At 39.0% G+C, this 19,373-nt stretch overlaps 1 protein-coding gene and 2 pseudogenes across 2 annotated transcripts in view; all 3 read left to right on the forward strand.

The window, feature by feature from the left end:
- Positions 1–2,892, forward strand: LOC149052892 (E3 SUMO-protein ligase KIAA1586-like). The gene has a single exon (XM_089207635.1). The coding sequence runs from the start codon at positions 1,218–1,220 to the stop codon at positions 1,875–1,877; it is 660 nt and encodes a 219-aa protein (XP_089063761.1). The 5' UTR covers positions 1–1,217; the 3' UTR covers positions 1,878–2,892.
- The window catches only part of LOC149052893 (uncharacterized), a 23,400-nt pseudogene continuing 6,433 nt past the window's right edge, over positions 2,407–19,373 (forward strand). The window contains exons 1-2 of the transcript XR_016179660.1: positions 2,407–2,418; positions 4,824–5,007. The product of XR_016179660.1 is annotated as an uncharacterized LOC149052893 (transcript). The remainder of the gene's footprint in view (positions 2,419–4,823; positions 5,008–19,373) is intronic.
- Positions 16,153–19,373, forward strand: part of LOC149052894 (zinc finger protein 862-like) — a 7,241-nt pseudogene continuing 4,020 nt past the window's right edge.

Below are 19,373 nucleotides of genomic sequence, written 5' to 3' on the forward strand. Positions count from 1 at the left end.
TTCTAGGCCTTTACTTTGGCTATGACGCTAAACAAAGAGATAAATTGAATTTTAGGAAAACTTCGAAATCACTTAACAAGACGATCAATTTGTGGAAATGGCGTGGTCATCCTCTCTTAGGTAGAATACAAACTATAAAAACCTTTGCCATCCCCAAGCTAATGTATAGAGCTTTGGTGTTGCCAATTTCTAAAGACCTTATCAAAGAGGCAGACTCACTTTTTTACTATTTTATCTGGAATGGGAAAGATAAAGTAAAATGAAATGTGATGATATTGGAAGTTGAGAAGGGTGGCTTAAATATCCTCGCAAAAACGCCCAGCTTGCTACACAAAATTGCAAATGAAATTATTTGGAATAACAAGCTTCTCTGCATTAATAAGAAATCTGTGTATTTCATCTCAACTGAAGAAAATCTCAATCCTGAGCAAGGTTTCTTCATTATGGGTCTTATTAACTCTATGCCTGCCAATTAGTGCTTGCCAATTAAAAGGGCAACTACTGCACCGATGATTGATTCACTCCCGCATTCACAGGGTTCGACATCTCCGCTAGCCCGGTAGCCCGAAGCTAGTAAAAATTGGGTCGGGCTAGTAAAAAACCACGTTTAACAGCCCGCTGGCTAGTAGAAAAATTGAAAGAAATTATATATAATTAGTTTACTAGAGTTCACAGTTGATTAAAAAAACAATAAAGTTTAAATTGTAATGATGATACCAATAAAGAAGGCATAAACCTATCATCTTCTGACGTAATTTTTTTTTTTGTCTTGCGTGTCGATCGTAAACATCTCAAGATCCCAGACTCTGCTCTTAATGGTCAATGCCTTCCCCAGTCTTCTCCCTAACAATGTTGCGATGCCTTGCACATCGCCTCGCACTTGAAGCGATCGCACGATCGCCTCGCACTTGAAGCGATTGTAAAGATGGAGCGATTTTTGACAAATTTCGAGACGCCACCATGTAAAAAGGGAAAACGGCCGAAACTGAAAGTACCAGTAAACAGGAAAGCAATAACATTTAGGAGAGCACTCAGAGCAAGAGAACTTTTAATCCATCGTGGAAAGAAAGCTTCCCATGGCTTGAACACCATGTCGTAAACAAAGAGGGCAAAATGTTTTGCTTTGTCTGCAGAAGGTATGATCGCTCAAGTTCTTTTTGTGTTGGAAGCACGAACTTTAAACTTGAAGCAGGTTTGACAGTCATACACAAAATCAGATGCGATTTGATGCGACAAAGAAGCCTGAAGCTACTGTAACACATAAGATGCTAATGAAGCTAAATCAGAAAACCATCGAGCAAATGAAAATATTGTTTACATCAGCTCATGCTGTTGCAAAACACGGTCGCCCGTTTAGTGATTTTCAGTGGCTGTGTTCTTTAGATGTAGCTAAAGGCTTGAAAGTAGGAACTGCGTACCGAAATGACAAGAGTTGTCAAGATTTTATGAAGGCAATTGCTACGAAACAATACAATATCACACTTTCACTGATTGAGAAAGCACAGTTTTGGTCCATGGTATCTGACGGATCCACAGACAGTTCTCACAGGGAGCCAAAATTTGTTGTTAGATTGGCAGTACATGGGGCGATCTTTACCAATTTTGTTGGATTGAAGAACATTGGCAAAGCAAATGCTGATGGCATCAGTCAAGCATTGATCACCATGATGACAGGGAGTTTTGGCAGAGTGTGGAAGACGAAAGTGGTTGAGTTTGGAACGGACGGTGCTAGTGTTATGATGGGAAGTAACAACGGAACAGTGAAGAAGACGAAAGACCAAATTGCACGACCCTACATTCTGGCTGTTCACTGTTCAGCTCATCACAATGATAGAATAAACGCCATTCTTCATAATTTTAAAAGACCTTGCCAATAAGTTTAGAGGAAGGTTTGCATGTTTGGGGTTGAGGTAGACTTCGAGGGAAATTGATCTGGGCTGCCAAGTTGTGTTCCAGGCTAGTAAATTTTAGAAATCACAAGCCCGGTGACTAGTAATGCAGGTAGCCAGGTGTCGAACCCGGATTCACCTGCTATTCTAATAAGTACCAATTTAGTTCCAATTCTTGATGCTTCCTCAAAGCAAATCTACCGGCTTTTCCTGGAGAAAAAAACAAACAACGCCTACTGCTAAAGTAAAGTTAGCTGCAAAGTATTCGAACAATCTTTTCGCACAACATTAGAATCTAAACTTAGAGAATTTCAGTTTAAAATTTTAAACCGTATTGTTTTTACAAACGAAAAACTGTTTCGTTTTGGCATGGCTGATTTGCCGTCCTGTACTTTCTGCCAAACAGAGATTGAATCCATAGAGCATTTACTCTTTTCCTGTAGAGTATCATGTAGTTTTTGGAAACATATCTTGTCCTGGTTGCGCGATTATAAAATCTCTGTGAAAAAAGAGGAAGATGTCTTTTTTGGTAAGTTCGATATTGCAGAAGATTTTCTCCTGTTTAATCATATTTTGCTTCTGGGTAAGTTTTATATTTACTCTCGGAAATACCAGAATATTATACCTTCTCTTCAAGGTTTTATAGCCAAGACAAGGCGTATTTACAATATCGAACTCCATATTGCCAGGAAAAAGAGACAAATTAAACAATCATTTTAGAAAGTGGGAAAAGTTAATAAGCGTTTTAGGAGTAAGTGATGTCATGATTAATTTCTATCATTAGTTTTAAGTTGATGTCATTGTAATTTGCATACTAGGTAACTGTATTACCGTAATAGCTTTGTGTGTGTGTACAGTATTCTACTGTTTGTACTATATAAGTGTGTGTCTTTCTCTCTTTTTTTATCTTTGTTAATTTCTATTTTGTATATAAACGTAAGAAATGCTTTGATAAAAAAAAACTAAAAAAAAAAAATTAAAAGAAAAGCATCAGTCTGTAAACTTTTTCTTATTTTTACGTGAAACATGATCGACACGATTTTTGCGTGAACATGAAATGGTTTTGGTAATTATGCGTGACGCCTGAAAAGGCCCAATATTTTAATGAGATTCAATTTTCCAAAGGGGTATAGGGGACCCTCTGTATTAATACAGACAAGTGATTGTCCAAAGTTAGCACATTAAAACAGGACTATGTAGATTTCATATAAAGTCATGTCCTGGCGAATCTGTTGCATACAGAAGCAGACCCTGAATTGTACCATTTGGTTGCAACTTATCAAAAGCATAATCACTCAAAAACATGTAGAAAATACCATAATATTCCATGCAGATTTCATTTTGGCCAATTTTTCACAAGAACAGTTGTAGCAGAACCATTATCGGAAGAATTAGATGAAGAGATGAAATGCAACATGTTAGATAAAAGAAACAAAATTCTTACTTTAGTCAAAGAGCAAATAGACAAAGTGTTAAATTGATATAATCCTGGGAGATCTGAACGTAAACTTCTTTAATGCCATTGATATGCAACCGCATACTAACTTAATGCAATCTTTCAGTTATGTGCAGATTTTAAAGAAACCTACGTTCACTTCAGATAGTTTACTGACTAGACCATGTTTATGTCAGGCGGGCAATTAAGGCTAATACCCATAGCTCAGTAACAAGTGTATGCTATTCAGATCATGATGCCATAAGAATAGCTTTACTAAATTAACCCTTTTTGAATTATATCTCGTAAACATAGGGAAAGAACACCAGAAAGAAACACTGGATTACATCCCTTACCTATCCAAACAGAAAAGAGTTACTGTCAATTCCAACTATTGCAGACACAAATGTACAGTAACTGCGTACCCCACTCAACCAACAGCAAAAACAAAACAACCCTAAAATACGGAGATGACTCCTTTGAAATGTTCGCCATACTAACACAACTTTGGACTACGAGCAGTCCCTCTTTTTCTGCAAAATCTGTAGTGCTACTAAAAATAAACGAGTTGAAGAAAAATTATTAAACACCGTGTCGAACTCTGCAATTGAGGCACACACCTTAATGTTTTCTCTTTGCTGATTTATTTTCACTCACACAAGGGACTTCGCCGAAAAAGACAAACTTCTCATAATCTAACACAACTTTCCCTGAAACTGAAAGTATTACCCACCACCAGCAATAGCTAAGTTTATTCAGTTTTGCATACATTGTATGCAGTCTTCCCCTTAAGGTGCTAACTAAACTACATGTATACAATAGAGTGATAAGTGCATGTACCAATCAGCCCTACACATAAATGTGCATTATATTTACAATGTAATCATTTTCTCACATTCCTCTTTTAGGAGTGATGTCACAACAGGGTCAATCTAAAGGTAAGTACTTAAAATTTTTTTCTTCATTTTTGTATATCTCAATTATGTCAACAGCGAAATACTCAAATGCTCAAATCTGATTCCATCTCCCCTTGCCTATTAGCATTGTTTTTTTTGTTGTTGTCGTTTTCATCTATGTCTTACTCAATAATCCCAGTAAATGACCACTATTATGGATACATGTACACGTACACTGTCAGATTTGCGAAAGGGGCTATGAGGTGATGATTGCAATACTTTCCTGCATCTGATGTTTTCCTTTAAACTCTATCCTGGGCAGCAAACAAGGCTTTATCTACAACTTAAGTCCTCTAAAAAGATCATGTGGAAAAGGTGTTAACTGGTTTGACTTTCATTTGCAAACATCACCCACAAAGGTACAAAGAGTGCTAGCATTTAATGCTCCAGCACGTCAACAGATCCAACATTTTCAAAACATAGACCACAGTGTTTCTTAAGAACTTCACCATCAAACAAGATGAGAGTGATTGGATTTTCAATCAACAGTCAAATGCGTCTGTTGCCCCAAACAGTGACATCACCTTCAATTAGAAAGAATAGCTACAACCCATACCATCTAAACTTTCTAACTTTCTGTCTTCCCAAGTTTGCAAAAAGCACATTGCTGATGTCTCTGGTACTTCAGTTAAATGCCAAAACTGCTTAATCCACCAAAACGTTATTTATTCCAAGAGAGAAGTATCTGTTAAACTATCTGTCACCAACATAGACACCAATCTCCAGGGTTGTAGATAAGAGCCGGCAGCTGGCGAAGTACGCCGGCATCTCTGCAAGGTTTCGCCAGCTACCTTCATTGCTTCAAGAGCCATACAGAGATGATGTTTATCAGGTCTAAACTTGGGCTCAATAAAAATATAAATTTGCACTGCCTATCTTTTCTGTAAACATAAAAGGACTTCTGACTCAAGGTTAGTTTAAAAACGTTCTGATGGGGACTGTCTTTTTGACAAATCTTGCTGCGGTGGCAGGAAAGTACGAACGATATGACGTTTTGTCCACCATATTGGATTTCAAGATAAGAATAGATAATTGTGCAAGCAGGAAACTGGGAAGAGAGTTTTCGTGCATGACTAGCAGCACGAAATTATGAAAATGTCTGACCAGCGAGGTTAAGGGAAACAAAAGCAATTAACCTTAAATTTTTTTTGGTCAAGACAAACGAAAACAAAAGGAGACAACTACAACTGAAGGTAGTAACCACCTTTAATAAAATGTCTGAGAAAATAGATATTAGTTCTCCAGCAAATCGACCGAAACATTGAAGGGCAAAATAATGTCAAATTAACTGAGCCTAAGGTGGATAATTGTTTAAGTATATACACACAACATGATCTCAGCAGCAAATACAATCGAGGTACGTGTTGTTTATCAGCGGTTAAATGTTAAAGGTCTGGCTCGTACAATCTTCGAAAAATAGCCCACACGGCATGTGTAAAGCGCAGGAACTGAAACTGTAAGACTTGCAAAGTTACCGATGCAGATAAATCTGATCCGTAATTCGAACTTCCATTTGACATACACTTATTTTTTTCATCCAAAATAAGACCAGAGCGCCTGTAGCAGCGGGTGCTAGTATCTTAGAGAAAACAGTATAAGTTTTGCCTGCTAGACTTCCCGAAAAGCCAATCAACTATTCCAAAAAGGTTTCTGCCGGTGAAAGCATTGATCTTTTGAGCTAGTTGTTCAAAGAAGAAGAAGAAGGCATTATGCATCATCAGTCATTATGCAGTAGCAAGTCATGCTGTAAGCTATCTGTGCTAGAGCAAACTGCACACAAAATGTTAAAAGATAAGTTCAAACATGAATGGCTGATGGACAAAGCTTGGTTGAAAACATCATGAAAAAAGCTTGGATGAAAACAGATAATATTGTTCTACTTGGAGACTTGAATGTTCTTCGTTCTCTAACTTACAAACCAAAACAAGAAATTCACTGCTTATATTTTATGCGTTTAATATGCAAAATGTGATAAAGGAAGCAACGCGCATCACACCTTCGACAGAGACCTTGATTGACGTGATCGCCACAAATAAGCCGGAATTGGTTAGGAGAACTGGAGTATTGCCGTTGGGCATCACAGCCTAGTACATGCAACTCCCAGGTTAAAACAAAAAAGACTGCCGCCCCCAGTCATTACAGTCAGGAACTACAAACAATTTAACACAGAGAATTTTAAAGCAGACGTGGAAAAAACACTCTTCTACATTGCATCAGTGTTTGACGACATGGATGACATCCTCTGGGCGTGGAATCAATTGTTCAGGGGCGTTTGCGATTCACACGCTCCACTGAAAGAAATTAAAGTGCAAAACAATAACACTATCAAGTTGAAAATGAATCGCTGATTTAAGTTATTAAAGAGAGCTGTTGAAACCAAGGATCCAAATACATGGGCCAACTATAAGAGGTTGAGAAACGAAATAATATCTTACCTTAGGAAAGCGAAGGCTGCATACTTCAGAGATCAACTGAAGAGGGCGAAGACCACCTCGGCGTATTGGAATGTATTATCCAGAGCTAACAACCACAAAGTAACGGAGAAGATAGGTCCATTAAAGCGTGACGACAACAGCTTAGCGGTAAAAGACACGGAGAAAGCGAGCCTTATGAACTGTTTCTTCTCTACAATAGCTGAGAAATTAAATTCTGGACAACTCCAAGCACCACAACTCCTGACTAGTCCATGCTCCATTGCTCCATACCTGTACCATGTATATCCATCTAGCCTTGATATTTACAGGAAAATAACATTAATGAAGAATAATAAAGCCACCGGACCGGATGGTTTATCGCCCAAATTATTGAAACTCGCAAATACTGCTGTTGTTGGGCTGCTGACAAGCCTTTTCATGCAAAGCATACGCGAATGTAGAGTCTACAGTATATGGAAAGTGGCTAGATAAACACCTGTATTCAAAAAAGATGATCCTACGGAAATGAGTAATTATTGCCCCCTCTCCTTGCTAAGCGTACCCAGCAAGATTTTAAAGGCATGTGTAGCGGACATGATTACTAAACATGTTTTCTCGAAAAACGAAGCGCTCGTCACTGACAACCAATGGGGCCTACCGAAAAGGAAGATCGACAGAGCTATTACTCATCCACCTGACTGAAACTTGGCGACAAGCAATCGATAACAAATTAGTTATGGGCGCCGTATTCATTGACTTCCAGGAGGCGTTTGATTGCGTTTCACACTCAATCCTTCTTCACAACCTGGAGTTCAACTTCACAATCACGGGAAACTTGCTGACATGGCTGAGAGATTATCTATCTGAACGGGAACAGTATACTGTAATTAATGGCGTACCCTCTGAGAATACCAAAGTTGCACACGGTATACCACAGGGCTCCGTACTTGGGGTACTCGGGCCCATACTCTTCGCCTTGTACACAAGCGATCTATCGAAAGCAGTTATCACTGCAACGACGTCCATGTATGCCGGTGATACTACCATGTACTGTGTTGGTGAATCTGTAGAACAGGTCACAACAACGCTGAACAAAGCTCTAGAAACTCACCCTCTGGTGCAAACATAACTCCCTCGTACCACACCCCAAGAAGTGCGAGGGAATGATCCTTAAACGAAATCATCTTATCGGTCCCTTAGGCAGTTTAAAAAATTAACCAGCGACAGTAGCCATTGACAACAAGCTTACGTGGTCAAAACACATATCAGAGCTCAAGAGAGGGTTCATTAACAAGCTCAATCTGATCAGACGCAGCCGCTTTTTAACCAGGAATTCGCTTTTAGATCTATATTTTAAAGTCATTTTACCCTTAGTTACATATGCACTACCAATTTGGGGGTCTTGTACAAACAAAAACGAATTTAATTCTCTGGAATCAATACATTGTAGGGCCGCCAGAGTTAAATATAACCTCCCGCGCGATATGCCCTCTGAGGATGTAAGAAAAGCAGCTAACTAGGACTCTTTATACTTATAATATCCACAACCGCATAACTCCATCATGCTTGGAAAATATACTGCAAAGGAAGGAGCATAAGTATGACCTCCGTCATCAACATCGTATTAGCGCACAATGTTTTGAAACATTAAATGAAAAACTCTATTTCTCGCAGAAGATCCACTATTTGGAATATTTTGGAACAACCTGCTGTCATCGCCAGGGACTACGCCAAAAGGGCAAAAAAGTCTCACGCCCTCAGAAACTTGAACTTTAATGAAGAGTAACCGCAAATGGGCCGTCCTCAAATTGACAGGGATTTCGCCTTTTATTGAACATATTCATATCTTTTATTGTACACATTCCACTTTTTATTGACTACATTCAGTTTTAGTACTTTTAATTTGTTATTTTCATTTTTATTCGTTCGTTTCCGGAAACCGACACTTATAGAACATAGTAACAGTCAGCAACATCGTGATGCCATATCTGCAGAACACCTGCAAAGAGTTTCAACGTTTTATAGCGAAATCACTGAGAAGGAAAATACTGCTCATAACGTTTTATTCAATGCACTCTATTCTTTGTATTGGCTTGGAAAAAAAGAAATTCCGAACCGAAAGTTTACTTTGTTGTTGTCCCTACTAGTGTACTTGGGACTCGAAGAGATGAAATACCTGACTCACCGATCACCTTGTGCTGTGAGGGAGATGTTTTTGGTTGTTAGGCAAGTTATGTTGAACAGCATCTTGCAGAAGCTTCATAATGCAAATTATTGGGGTTTGTAGCCACCTTAAAAGTCTAACTTAACGAGTCGTCCTTGAACAAAAATCAACCAGAACTACGAAGAAGTCAAGGGCGAACTCCATGATGCCAACTGCAAAATTGAAGGAATTGAAAGTACCATGCAAATCAAGCCCAACAAATTGGAGCGATGCACGAGTGACTCCTGTCCATCGAATGCTATTCGCGTGAATACAATCTGAGGTTCCACAACATCTCGGAGTCTCCTGGGGAGGCTTGCCATCAGAAAATCTGAGATATTTTAACTGAGCAACTTAAAATGAAGCCGAAGATAGAAAATGCGCACCGCTTAAGCCTAAGTATCGCCGACAAGCCGAGGGCAATAATTTGCAAGTTTATCTACCGTCCTGAACCAGGGTTCTCAAAGAAGGCGGCACCCGACGATTGATCACCGCTTACTCTGGGATTTATAGCCGCCTATTTTGTGTTTAAGTCGCTTTTCTTTTCTTTGTTTTGTTCTGCAAGTTTGCTTGAGTTATTTCCGAATTTCTCTTCAGTTCCTTGCACGACTGTGATCCAAACAAAACCGGGAAACTTGCTTACGGTTCTGGACACGACCGATGAACGCCATTTTACTTGAGTCCAGGCGTTCACGGTGAAACGTGGCCATATGTTCCAAAATGGCGGCCAAGTGTCCCCACGCGGTGCAGAAAGAACTTACTAGTATCTTTGGCTTCTCGTAAAGCGGATCGAAGAAAGCTGAAGGTATGTTTTAAATTTTACTTTGCCTTGATATTGAAATAGTTTTTTTAATTCCTTAAGTGCCAGGACAAATTTTTCATCACTTTGAAAGCTGACATATTTCAATGTTACGATAAGCCGTCAAGACCTTACAACGTCATGCACTATAAACAAAGTTTTTCAGTTTTTTCATCATTGTCATAATAGTTGTTTTCGTTTCCTGGAACAAGCCCTGCAGCATTTTATTTTTCAGGCATAGGTTAAGCTAAGTTCAACAAATGTTGAAGAATGTGGCGAGCCTTCAAGTATTTACAGTTTTACGGAACAGCATTGTTAAGGATGTCTCCACGATGGCCATTCCATTTAAATATGTACCACCAGCAGCACCACCCATTACATCTGTAGTAGATGTTTTAAAAACTAAGAGGCGAGGGGATATGGTCACAGTCTCAGGCTTAATTCGATGGGAAGTGAAGCTTCAACACCACAAAACTCTAAACGACCAGTAAGAGATGGTAAATTAGTAGACTCAACAGGAACTATAGATATTTCGATTTGGTCAGACCACATTTCTCTAATCAAGGAAGGGGATTTCTTTGAGATCTCCAACTGCACTGTAAAGTAGGACTATGGGTTGAAAATCAGTACCACTGCAGAAACCATCATAAAGCCAGCCGAGAAGCAAAATATTACAAACGTAAATACAGATGCAATTGCTATCAAGCCTCAAATCTGCTGCCCAAAAATACAAAATGTCATCATTGACACTAATGCAATGTGCAACACCAAAGGATGTAAGAGCAAAATCACAGTAAACAAAGAATCTAAAGTTATGGTTCGTTGCACAGCCTGCAACAGAGCAATGCTCGTTAAAAACTGTTACGTTGACATGAGCACAACCTTTCAACTGGAAAAGGAAGAGAAGCAATTCAACGTTGTGGCAAACCAAGCCACACTCAGCGTTCACCTAAACGAGGACGTTTTCCAATACCGAAACAACATAGATGAACTAACAGAAAAACTTCTGTTGCTGGAAAATGTTGACTTCACATTGTCAAAAAACGGTAAATTTATTACCGAGATAGTAAATCACCAACTGCAGCCACCAACGCAAGAAAAATCAAAAAATGAGTAATAAAACCAAACATTGTTTCACGTTAGTGACCATCATATTTGGACACTGTACCATCTTGACATTTAAGGATACTTCCAAAAGTTCAAACAAAAATACTTTATTTTTAACTATTTTTTATATCAATGTTGTTCCAGTTTGAAATTTTTTACTACAACTCTACTCAATATCAGAGTTAAAAACACAATCGTCACTCAAAATAGATTTTGAAAAATATATTGTATATATAGTTTCGTTCAAATTTCATACTTTTCTCTTTTTTCCACTTTTTATAAGCATGTATATTGTACATACATGTAGTTCCATTAATTTTTTTCCATTTTGATACCACATCGCAATAGTTATATTGACAAAAAGCTCCAATCAATCAAAAAAGATCAATTATTATAAAAATATATTGTTGGTTCCAGTTATAATTCATCCACTAATCGTTTTCACAGTTTATAATAATAGAACGTTCTATTCAACAGACCAGTTTTTCAATGCCTTTCAAACATATTCTATTTAAATTTGCCCTCTTAAAGTATAATTTTGTCTAATAACTAGTCTATTATGTGCAAAATGTCAGGTTTAAATATAATAATAAATTGTTCTTCAATGCTGTCTATAAATTGTTCTACAATGCCACCTATAACATTCCAATGTTAAAACTCACCCAAGTCCCTACATTCTGCTTCTTCTTGATCGTGAAGAACAAACAAATCCTAAGTTAAACCACACAGCAAAAAAAAAACATCCCAAGCACTTCGCAAAACTACATTTTGTACACTTGTAGTATTTTGAGATCCAAAATTACTAAAACCAAAGTATTGAGCCACAATTCCGTAACAACATAACAGAAAAATTTCACAACTGTAAACAGCAAGCCCAACTAAAAGAAACAAAAACAAAAGAAAATGGTACTGTAGGGCAAGGGCAGCTCTAGTGAGAACTATAACTAGTTATTATTATTATTGCAGTTCTTCTTGTGCTGCCAGGCCCTCGCCAAGTGGTAACGATCCTTCTTTAAACACTGGGCCTTCCCCAAGCATGGAAAGCTCTTCCTCAAGCATTTCTCGACCTCTTTTAAGCAGTGGTTGTTCTGTACCAAACCCAGCTTTATCCAAGCCTGTTATAGAACCATGTGAGATGAGAAAGTTAATCTCTGATACTTTTGACTTTGTTGATGACATTTCTTGTGCACGTCATTCATATTTTCACTGCCTTGAGCAAAACTGTCAAAGTGTTAGCAATTTAGATGCAAGTTTATTGCATGGAAAGAAAGATAAATTCCAGCACAAATGGCTCTCTGATAAGGAGCTCACATACTGCTACAAGACTGGATTTTTTTGGCTTTTATATGCTGAAGGCAAGGGAATGTACCGCATTCTCCGCTCCAAGCACAAAACAAGAAATAAACAAAACCAGGCAAATATCTTTACTGGGAAACCTGGAACGAGATATAAGAAATCTGCATTACAATCACATGCTGACTCTGATCGTCATTAGGCAGCCATTGAAGCAGAACTACTGCAGAAAAATTCTCAGTTTGTTAGGGAACTGTCAGATAAAGCTGCTAAGGGAGACAAGACTATGTTCTCTGCTTTTATGTCTGCATACTGGCTGGCAAAACATGAAGTGGCCAACTCCAAACTGTTGTCCCTTCTTAAACTTCTTGAAACATCTGGAGTAGAGCATATGAAATATTTTTCATGCAAGGTGAGGAAACACTTCGTGATATTTTTCTAACAATTGGTGAAGTAATCCAAGATACAATCATAAAACAAGCAACACAAGCAACTCAAGCTGGATGCTCTTGCATTTTAATGGCGTCGGGGACTGGGACTCACATTATGCAATCGTGTAATCTAAGCTTTGACTACAGAAGTATGTAAACGTGTCCGGAAATACACTCCCAATAATTTCGTAAAACCGAAGCGTTGTCAGTTCTCTTAACCTTCACTCGCGAACCTGCGAAGACCTTCTAATCTCAGTTGTGTTTATCAAACGTACAAAATCCACCTCGAGACTTCTCTTGGATACTTTCTCTTACGGCCAGAGAATTCCAGGAAAATGGATGAAGTAACTGATATTTCAGGTTTTGGAATTGTTAGTAACTTTCATATAGTATGTTCATGATGGGGAAGTGAAAACAAATTTCCTTTTTGTTGAAGACCTCCTCAAGGCCTCCAGCTCTGGTGATACAAACACTATCTATACAGGGTTAAGAATATGTGAAAGTCATATATTTGAACTGCGGATAAAGACGTGAATGAAAGTGATCCTCGCAGTAATGTGCACTACTTAGGCAGTAGTGAAAATAAGGGCTGGTCATGGGTTCAAATCCCGTACAGGCCTGAATTTTTTTTTCAGGCCTTATTTTCACTACTGCCTAAGTAGTGCACATTACTGCGAGGATCACTTTCATTCACGTCTTTATCCGCAGTTCAAATATATGACTTTCATATATTCTTAACCGTTTATTCATCACTTCACGGGTTTATTTAGAACCAACATCATGACCAGCTCCCAGTTGGCTTGTTAGCTCAGTTGGTAGAGCGCTGCACCGGTATCGCAGAGGTCATGGGTTCAAATCCCATACAGGCCTGAATTTTTTTCAGGTCTTATTTTCACTACTACCTAAATAGTGCACATTACTGCGAGGATCACTTTCATTCACTATCTATAAAGCTTTTGTCTCTCAAACTTGAGCTGAATAAACTGGCATCAATGGTCACTGATGGAGCAGGTGTGATGATGGGCCATAAATCAGGTGTTGCTGCACTTTTAAAGGAAAGAGTTAACAAGTCCCTCGTCAATGTTCATTGCTTAGCTCACCGCCTTGCTCTTTCATGTACAGATACAGCAAAGGATATAAAGTATATCACCGCAGTTCAAAATTGGATGAAGCAACTGTGGAAATACTTTGAGAACTCTCCCAAAAGAACAACACTTTACCTGCAAATTCAAATTGAAATGAAGAAATTGAGTGTGTCAGACAAGGTTAGCAAGGAAGCTCATGAGAAGTTGAAGAAAGCTTGCTCAACGAGATAGCTTTCCTTTGATGCTGCAACACAAGCAGTGTATGCCGATTATGCAGCTATTCTCATTACGCTCTCAGAGTTATCAGCAAGTGATCCTACAGCTAAAGGTCTTCTTCATGAAATAAGAACAACCAAATTCTTGGGGACAGTTTACATTTTGAAAGGAGTTCTCTCAGAGCTCTCAAAATTGGGTAAAACTTTTCAGTACAACAAGACCAATTTCTCAACTGTGCAATCATCTGTTAACTTCACAATTGACAGGTTGAAGAAAATTAAGAAGGAGATGACTCCACTCAAGAAAGTTAAAGCTGATTTGGACCCTGTTAATGGAAGACTTCAACTCATCTCTGCCAAGCAAAAGGACACAAGCAACCAAACAAATGCTTCAAGGTATGACGATTCAGCTAATTAAGCCATCAGTAATACAGAAGTTGTCAGAGCTTTGACCACTAGAGATGAACCAGGGAACAGAGAAGCAGCTGTCTGACCTGTTATCCAAGTACATCACATACTTAGCATCTAACATCAACGACAGATTTCAGGAATCCTTGCCTGTTGTCAGTGCATTTCAAGTCTTTGATCCATTGCTTGTTCCAGATGTTGGAGGTGTCGGTTTTCCTGACTATGGTGAAATTGATGTGAAAACAATGGCAGACCACTTTTATTCAGAATCTGCTGTGAAGGCTACCCAGTTGAAAGACGAGTGGAGAAAATTCAAATATGATCTTGCAAACTGGCAAAGGAAAGTTAAAGAGGAACTCAAGACCAAGACGAAGACAGCTCATGGACAATCAACATTTGGTACAGAAGGGACAACTGCCACCTCAGGAATGCAGCAGCAGAAAGAGCAGGCTAAAAAAAAAAGCCAGAAGTTAAGAAGAGACACCAATCGTCAACAGGAATTGCACCGCGTTCGCCCCCTATCGAGTTCGCCCCTTCGAGTTCGCCCCTTCGAGTTCGCCCCTTCGAGTTCGCCCCTACCTTATGCCGTGTACGCCCCCACACTTTTCGAGTTCGACTCCATCAAGTCGAGTTCGCCCCTTGATTGAATGATATCCAGATGAGTTGATTTATGACGAAGGCACTAGCAGAATGTGCCAAATGTCACGTCAGCGACGATCATTTTGAATTTCGGCAATTGCGTGGAACCTGCTTGGGAACTGGGTTGACGGAATCAACTAAATACTCTGCGTGGGATCTGGGGTTACCAGAAATAACTGTATACACAGAACTTGTGATAAAGAGAACCACACGGTTTATCTAACGAACACGAAATGTGTTGATCGTAACAACCAGACTTGAGAAGATGCAAACCACGCTTTCATCGCGACAGCATTGCTTAAGTTGTTAGAATTGTACCCGTTTACCTTTATTTATGAAATTAAGACTGAAGAATTTACTCATCAACTTACGAATCAACCCATCTGGATATCACTCAATCAAGGGGCGAACTCGACTTGATGGGGGCGAACTCGAAAAGTGTGGGGGCGAACACGGTATAAAGTAGGGGCGAACTCGATAGGGGGCGAAAGCGGCGGATACCGTCAAGAGAGTGGTGTATGCAAAGGCTGATTATCTTGAAACAAGGACTTCAGTTTGAATTACTGCCACAGATAACAGATATTGCAAGCTCTTTGCCAATGTCAAGTGTCTGGCCAGAGAGAGAAGCGAGCTGTCTAGAGAGGTTGAAGACAAGGCTCAGAAGTCGAATAAAGGTTGACATGCTTAATACTTTGATGCTAATCAGTGGCCCAGACCTTTATTCTCCTGAGTGTAATGAATTGATTGAATCAGCTGTTCTTCTGTGGAATAAGAAGAAAAACAGAAGGAAACTCCCTCCTAAAGTTCCTGTTGAAACAGAATCAACAGCTTTTGTGGCAGTTCTATATTCAGTTGATTCAGCTTGTCAGACGGAAGCTTGTGAGACAGAGACTGTTACTGTGGAACAATCCATTTCTGATGAAAGTCATGTTGTATTGGCATTGGGTCTATCTCAGGAAGATAGTGAATGTGCTGACAATGACTTTTATTCTGACCCTGAGTTTGACTAACTTAAATTTCAAAATAGAACATGCAAACATCATCAGACGCTTTGTACCAGTATAGGTATGCATTCTAGGCATGTTCCGGGACCTTAGCTGGTTTGCTTTGACACCTCTGGCTTTGCTAAAGAGCCTCCTACTTTATCAGTGATCACCTCCTACTTATAAATCTATTGAGAACCCTGCTGAACGATTTAAAGTGCTTCAGAAGAAACGTGATTCCTATTCCCTGTCTTATATTTGTATCTTATATCTTATATCTTATTGTATCGCTTTTTACTGTATGGAAAAATGTAATTTAAGGTAAAGGGCATCTAATTAGCTTGCTATATTATGCCCTTCTCCATCCTCTTATCTTACTTGTAATTATTCACTAGACTCTAATATGTTGAAATCGAGGAAAAAAAGTTACCAAATACCAAAGATGACAGAGTTGAAAATGGAAATCGACAAAGTTTCTTCCCTGGTTAGTGATGGTGCAAGTGTTATGTTAGGTTCCAGAACAGGTCTTGCAGCCCGACTCAAAGAAGTCAATTCCGGAATTAATTCAATCCACTGCATCTGCCAAAAGTTAGCGCTGGCTTGTGTCGATACTGCAAAAGATGTTGAGTACATAGGAACTGTCGAGGACCTCCTTAGACAGTTGTGGAAGTATTTGGAAAATTTCCCTAAAAAAATGGCTATTTACTTGAAAGTGCAAGAAGAAGTAAATCTTTTGACTTGTCAAAGAAAAGCAGAAACGTTATAACCAAGAAGCTGAAGAAAGCCTGTCAAACTAGATGGTTGTCTCTTGATCATGCAGTAGAAGCCATATTTGACGACTCAGAAGCATTAATGCGCACGTTATGACTGCTTGAAAGTGATGCAACAGCTTGTGGGCTACTGAAGGAAATACACCGTCCCAAATTCGTTGGACGTGTGCATATTCTCAAGCACATTCTTCCTTTCCTCTCTCAGCTTAGCAAAACATTCCAATCAGGATGTGTAAACTTCAGTCACATTTCCCCTGCAGTTAATCACGCTAGACACAAGCTACAAGTCATCATAGATGAAAGGTTGCCACTGAAACAGTTCATGTAGGATTTGGAAGCGAAGGGAAGGCTAGCAACCCTAGAGCTTGCATCCACAGAATTTCAATTCCAGCAACAAGAACAGCTTCTGCTTCGATACGTCTCTCCGTTGAGGGCTAACATTGATCAGCGTTTTAGCAGTGTCCAGCCAGTCCTTAGCGCATTTGCAGTTTTTGATGTTATGATGGTTCCACCTCCTGAAAGTGTGAACTTCAAGAAGTATGGGCTCAAAGACATCGAAACACTTGCTAAACAATTCTACGATGAGTCCAATCTTAATTATGAAGTGAAGAAGCAACAGTTTCAGGCAGAATGGGGAAAGCTTGAGTGGAAGAAAGTCATTCCTAAAGATGTTGTAGATGGTAAATGTCCAACTGTGACTACCACAACATGGACACTTCATCATACGTTGAAACAGTCATCCTACAGGCATTTTTATCCTCTATTGAGTAACCTTTATGAGTGTTGCCTTTCAATTCCCATTTCAAGTGCATGGCCAGAACGTGGTGCAAGCGCTCTTAAGTGCAATAAAACCAGGCTTCAATCAAGGGTTCTAAAATGACATGCTGCAGGCACTTATGCAGGTTTCAATCAAAGGGCCACCACTATAGTCCATGAGCCAAATCTCAAAAGAGGCCTAGAAATTGAGTTTCGTAGCACCCCCGGGAGACATAGTGAATTTGGTATCAAACTAAAGCTTATGCCCTATATTTTTAAAATCTACTTGTTTTCAAATCACTAACGTGTGCTATAATGAGATATTGGGCTGTTTCCAAGGGAATGGGGTGAGGAGAATTTGCTTACTATAGTCGTGGTGAGAAGAAAAATGGTCCATACCTCTAACAAACATCAACCAAATTGGTTCAAATCTACAAGATATAGTTGTTGTATCAAGCTACCCTAATGTGTTATCGAACCTGTGGATTTGGTTTCCATGGCAACAGGCACCAGTCAAATATTGCTTGGTTATGAAATTTGTGGTTTTTCGAAAACAAAATGAAATTCTATATATTTAACCCAAGTTCGATTTCTTGAAAAACATTCTTAACTTATTGAAGACGTCCAGAAGATGGATCAATGTCTTGAAAATGTCTCTGTAATATCCTTATTTATCCTAATATCTTTATTTAATTAAGGTTATTTTCATTTTTCATTTTTTTTTTATAATATTTAATTGAGATTTTTTCTGTTTGAAAGAACTTCTCCAGCCTATAATTTTAATGAAATGTGCTTTCCCCCGAGATCCTTTGGTATGTATCCCACAATGCATAGTACGATTGCTAATCCCATGATGCTTGCATTTAGAAGAATCGGCCATCTTGGATTACAAAACTCAAGATATAGCTAACAAAACGACGTTTTTAACTTTTTTGGAATACAAATGTTTACCACAAACCATGTAAAATAATGACTTTAAGTTGAAAAAAGTCTTCTATTGCAAAAGTCGTTTCAGAGGGAGCAGTTTTACAGGCTTTACTTCACTTGACGATCTGTTAGTATCAAATCCGCTAAAACGGATTTGCTTCTTTAATTGAATTTTTTGTGGGACACTAATTAAGTTACGATTGTCAAACGTTTTGCTTTCATTCCAAATGTCTGTTCCTCGTTATTCAAAACCTAACACAAGAAGTTAACGTTGTCTTCATAGGAATGCTGCTTCAAAAAGATCTGTAAGTACTGAGCCGATAATGACGGTAATTTTTACTGCCTAATGAGTAAGAGATGACAGAGATCAAGCCAGCTTATAGGAAACGTTCAGCCAGTTTGAACTTGCAGCCCAACTGAAAAAAGGGTCTTTGTCATTTGGCAGAAAGTAGCGGGAAATTAACCTTGTTTACGGAGAAAAGCTGGGAGAAGTTTGAGAACTGCTCTGAGACGAAATGACCACATCTGGCTAACAATGATGAACCACTGGAGAGGGGGACCCAAAGGAGGGTACCACAGGCAATGTTACCAGAGTTATACTATGTAGGCAACATATCTAGGATCGAAGGGACTGCTAACAAGACCGCGCCTGCATCTGCTAATCAAGAAATCGCTGCAGACGAACCTAGTAAAGAGCCACCAGCAAAACGCTTCCATAGATCTCACGTTCAGAGACTTGATATTGATAAATGCATCATTTGCCAAGTGGAGAGATGTAAACGTGGCAAGGGAGCGAGGTCAAGGGAAGCTCTAATCCAGAATATCAGCGAGTATGGCAATGCATCCCTCCTCAGAGCAGCTGAGATAAGAGGCGACAATCGTGTGCTACTGCAGATAAAAGGACAGGATTGTATTGCTCACGAGATTAAATACCACAGATCGTGCTACAAGAATTATGTTCGCCTTGAGACACTAACAAAGCTCGAAGCTCAAAACTGTACCACTGAAGATAAAGAATCTCGAGGCTACAGCAAAGCATTTGGCAAATTGTGTAATTCTCTTC

The sequence above is a fragment of the Pocillopora damicornis genome, chromosome 1, assembly GCF_964200805.1.
Source record: "Pocillopora damicornis chromosome 1, jaPocDami1.2, whole genome shotgun sequence".
Classification (NCBI taxonomy): Eukaryota; Metazoa; Cnidaria; class Anthozoa; order Scleractinia; family Pocilloporidae; genus Pocillopora; species Pocillopora damicornis.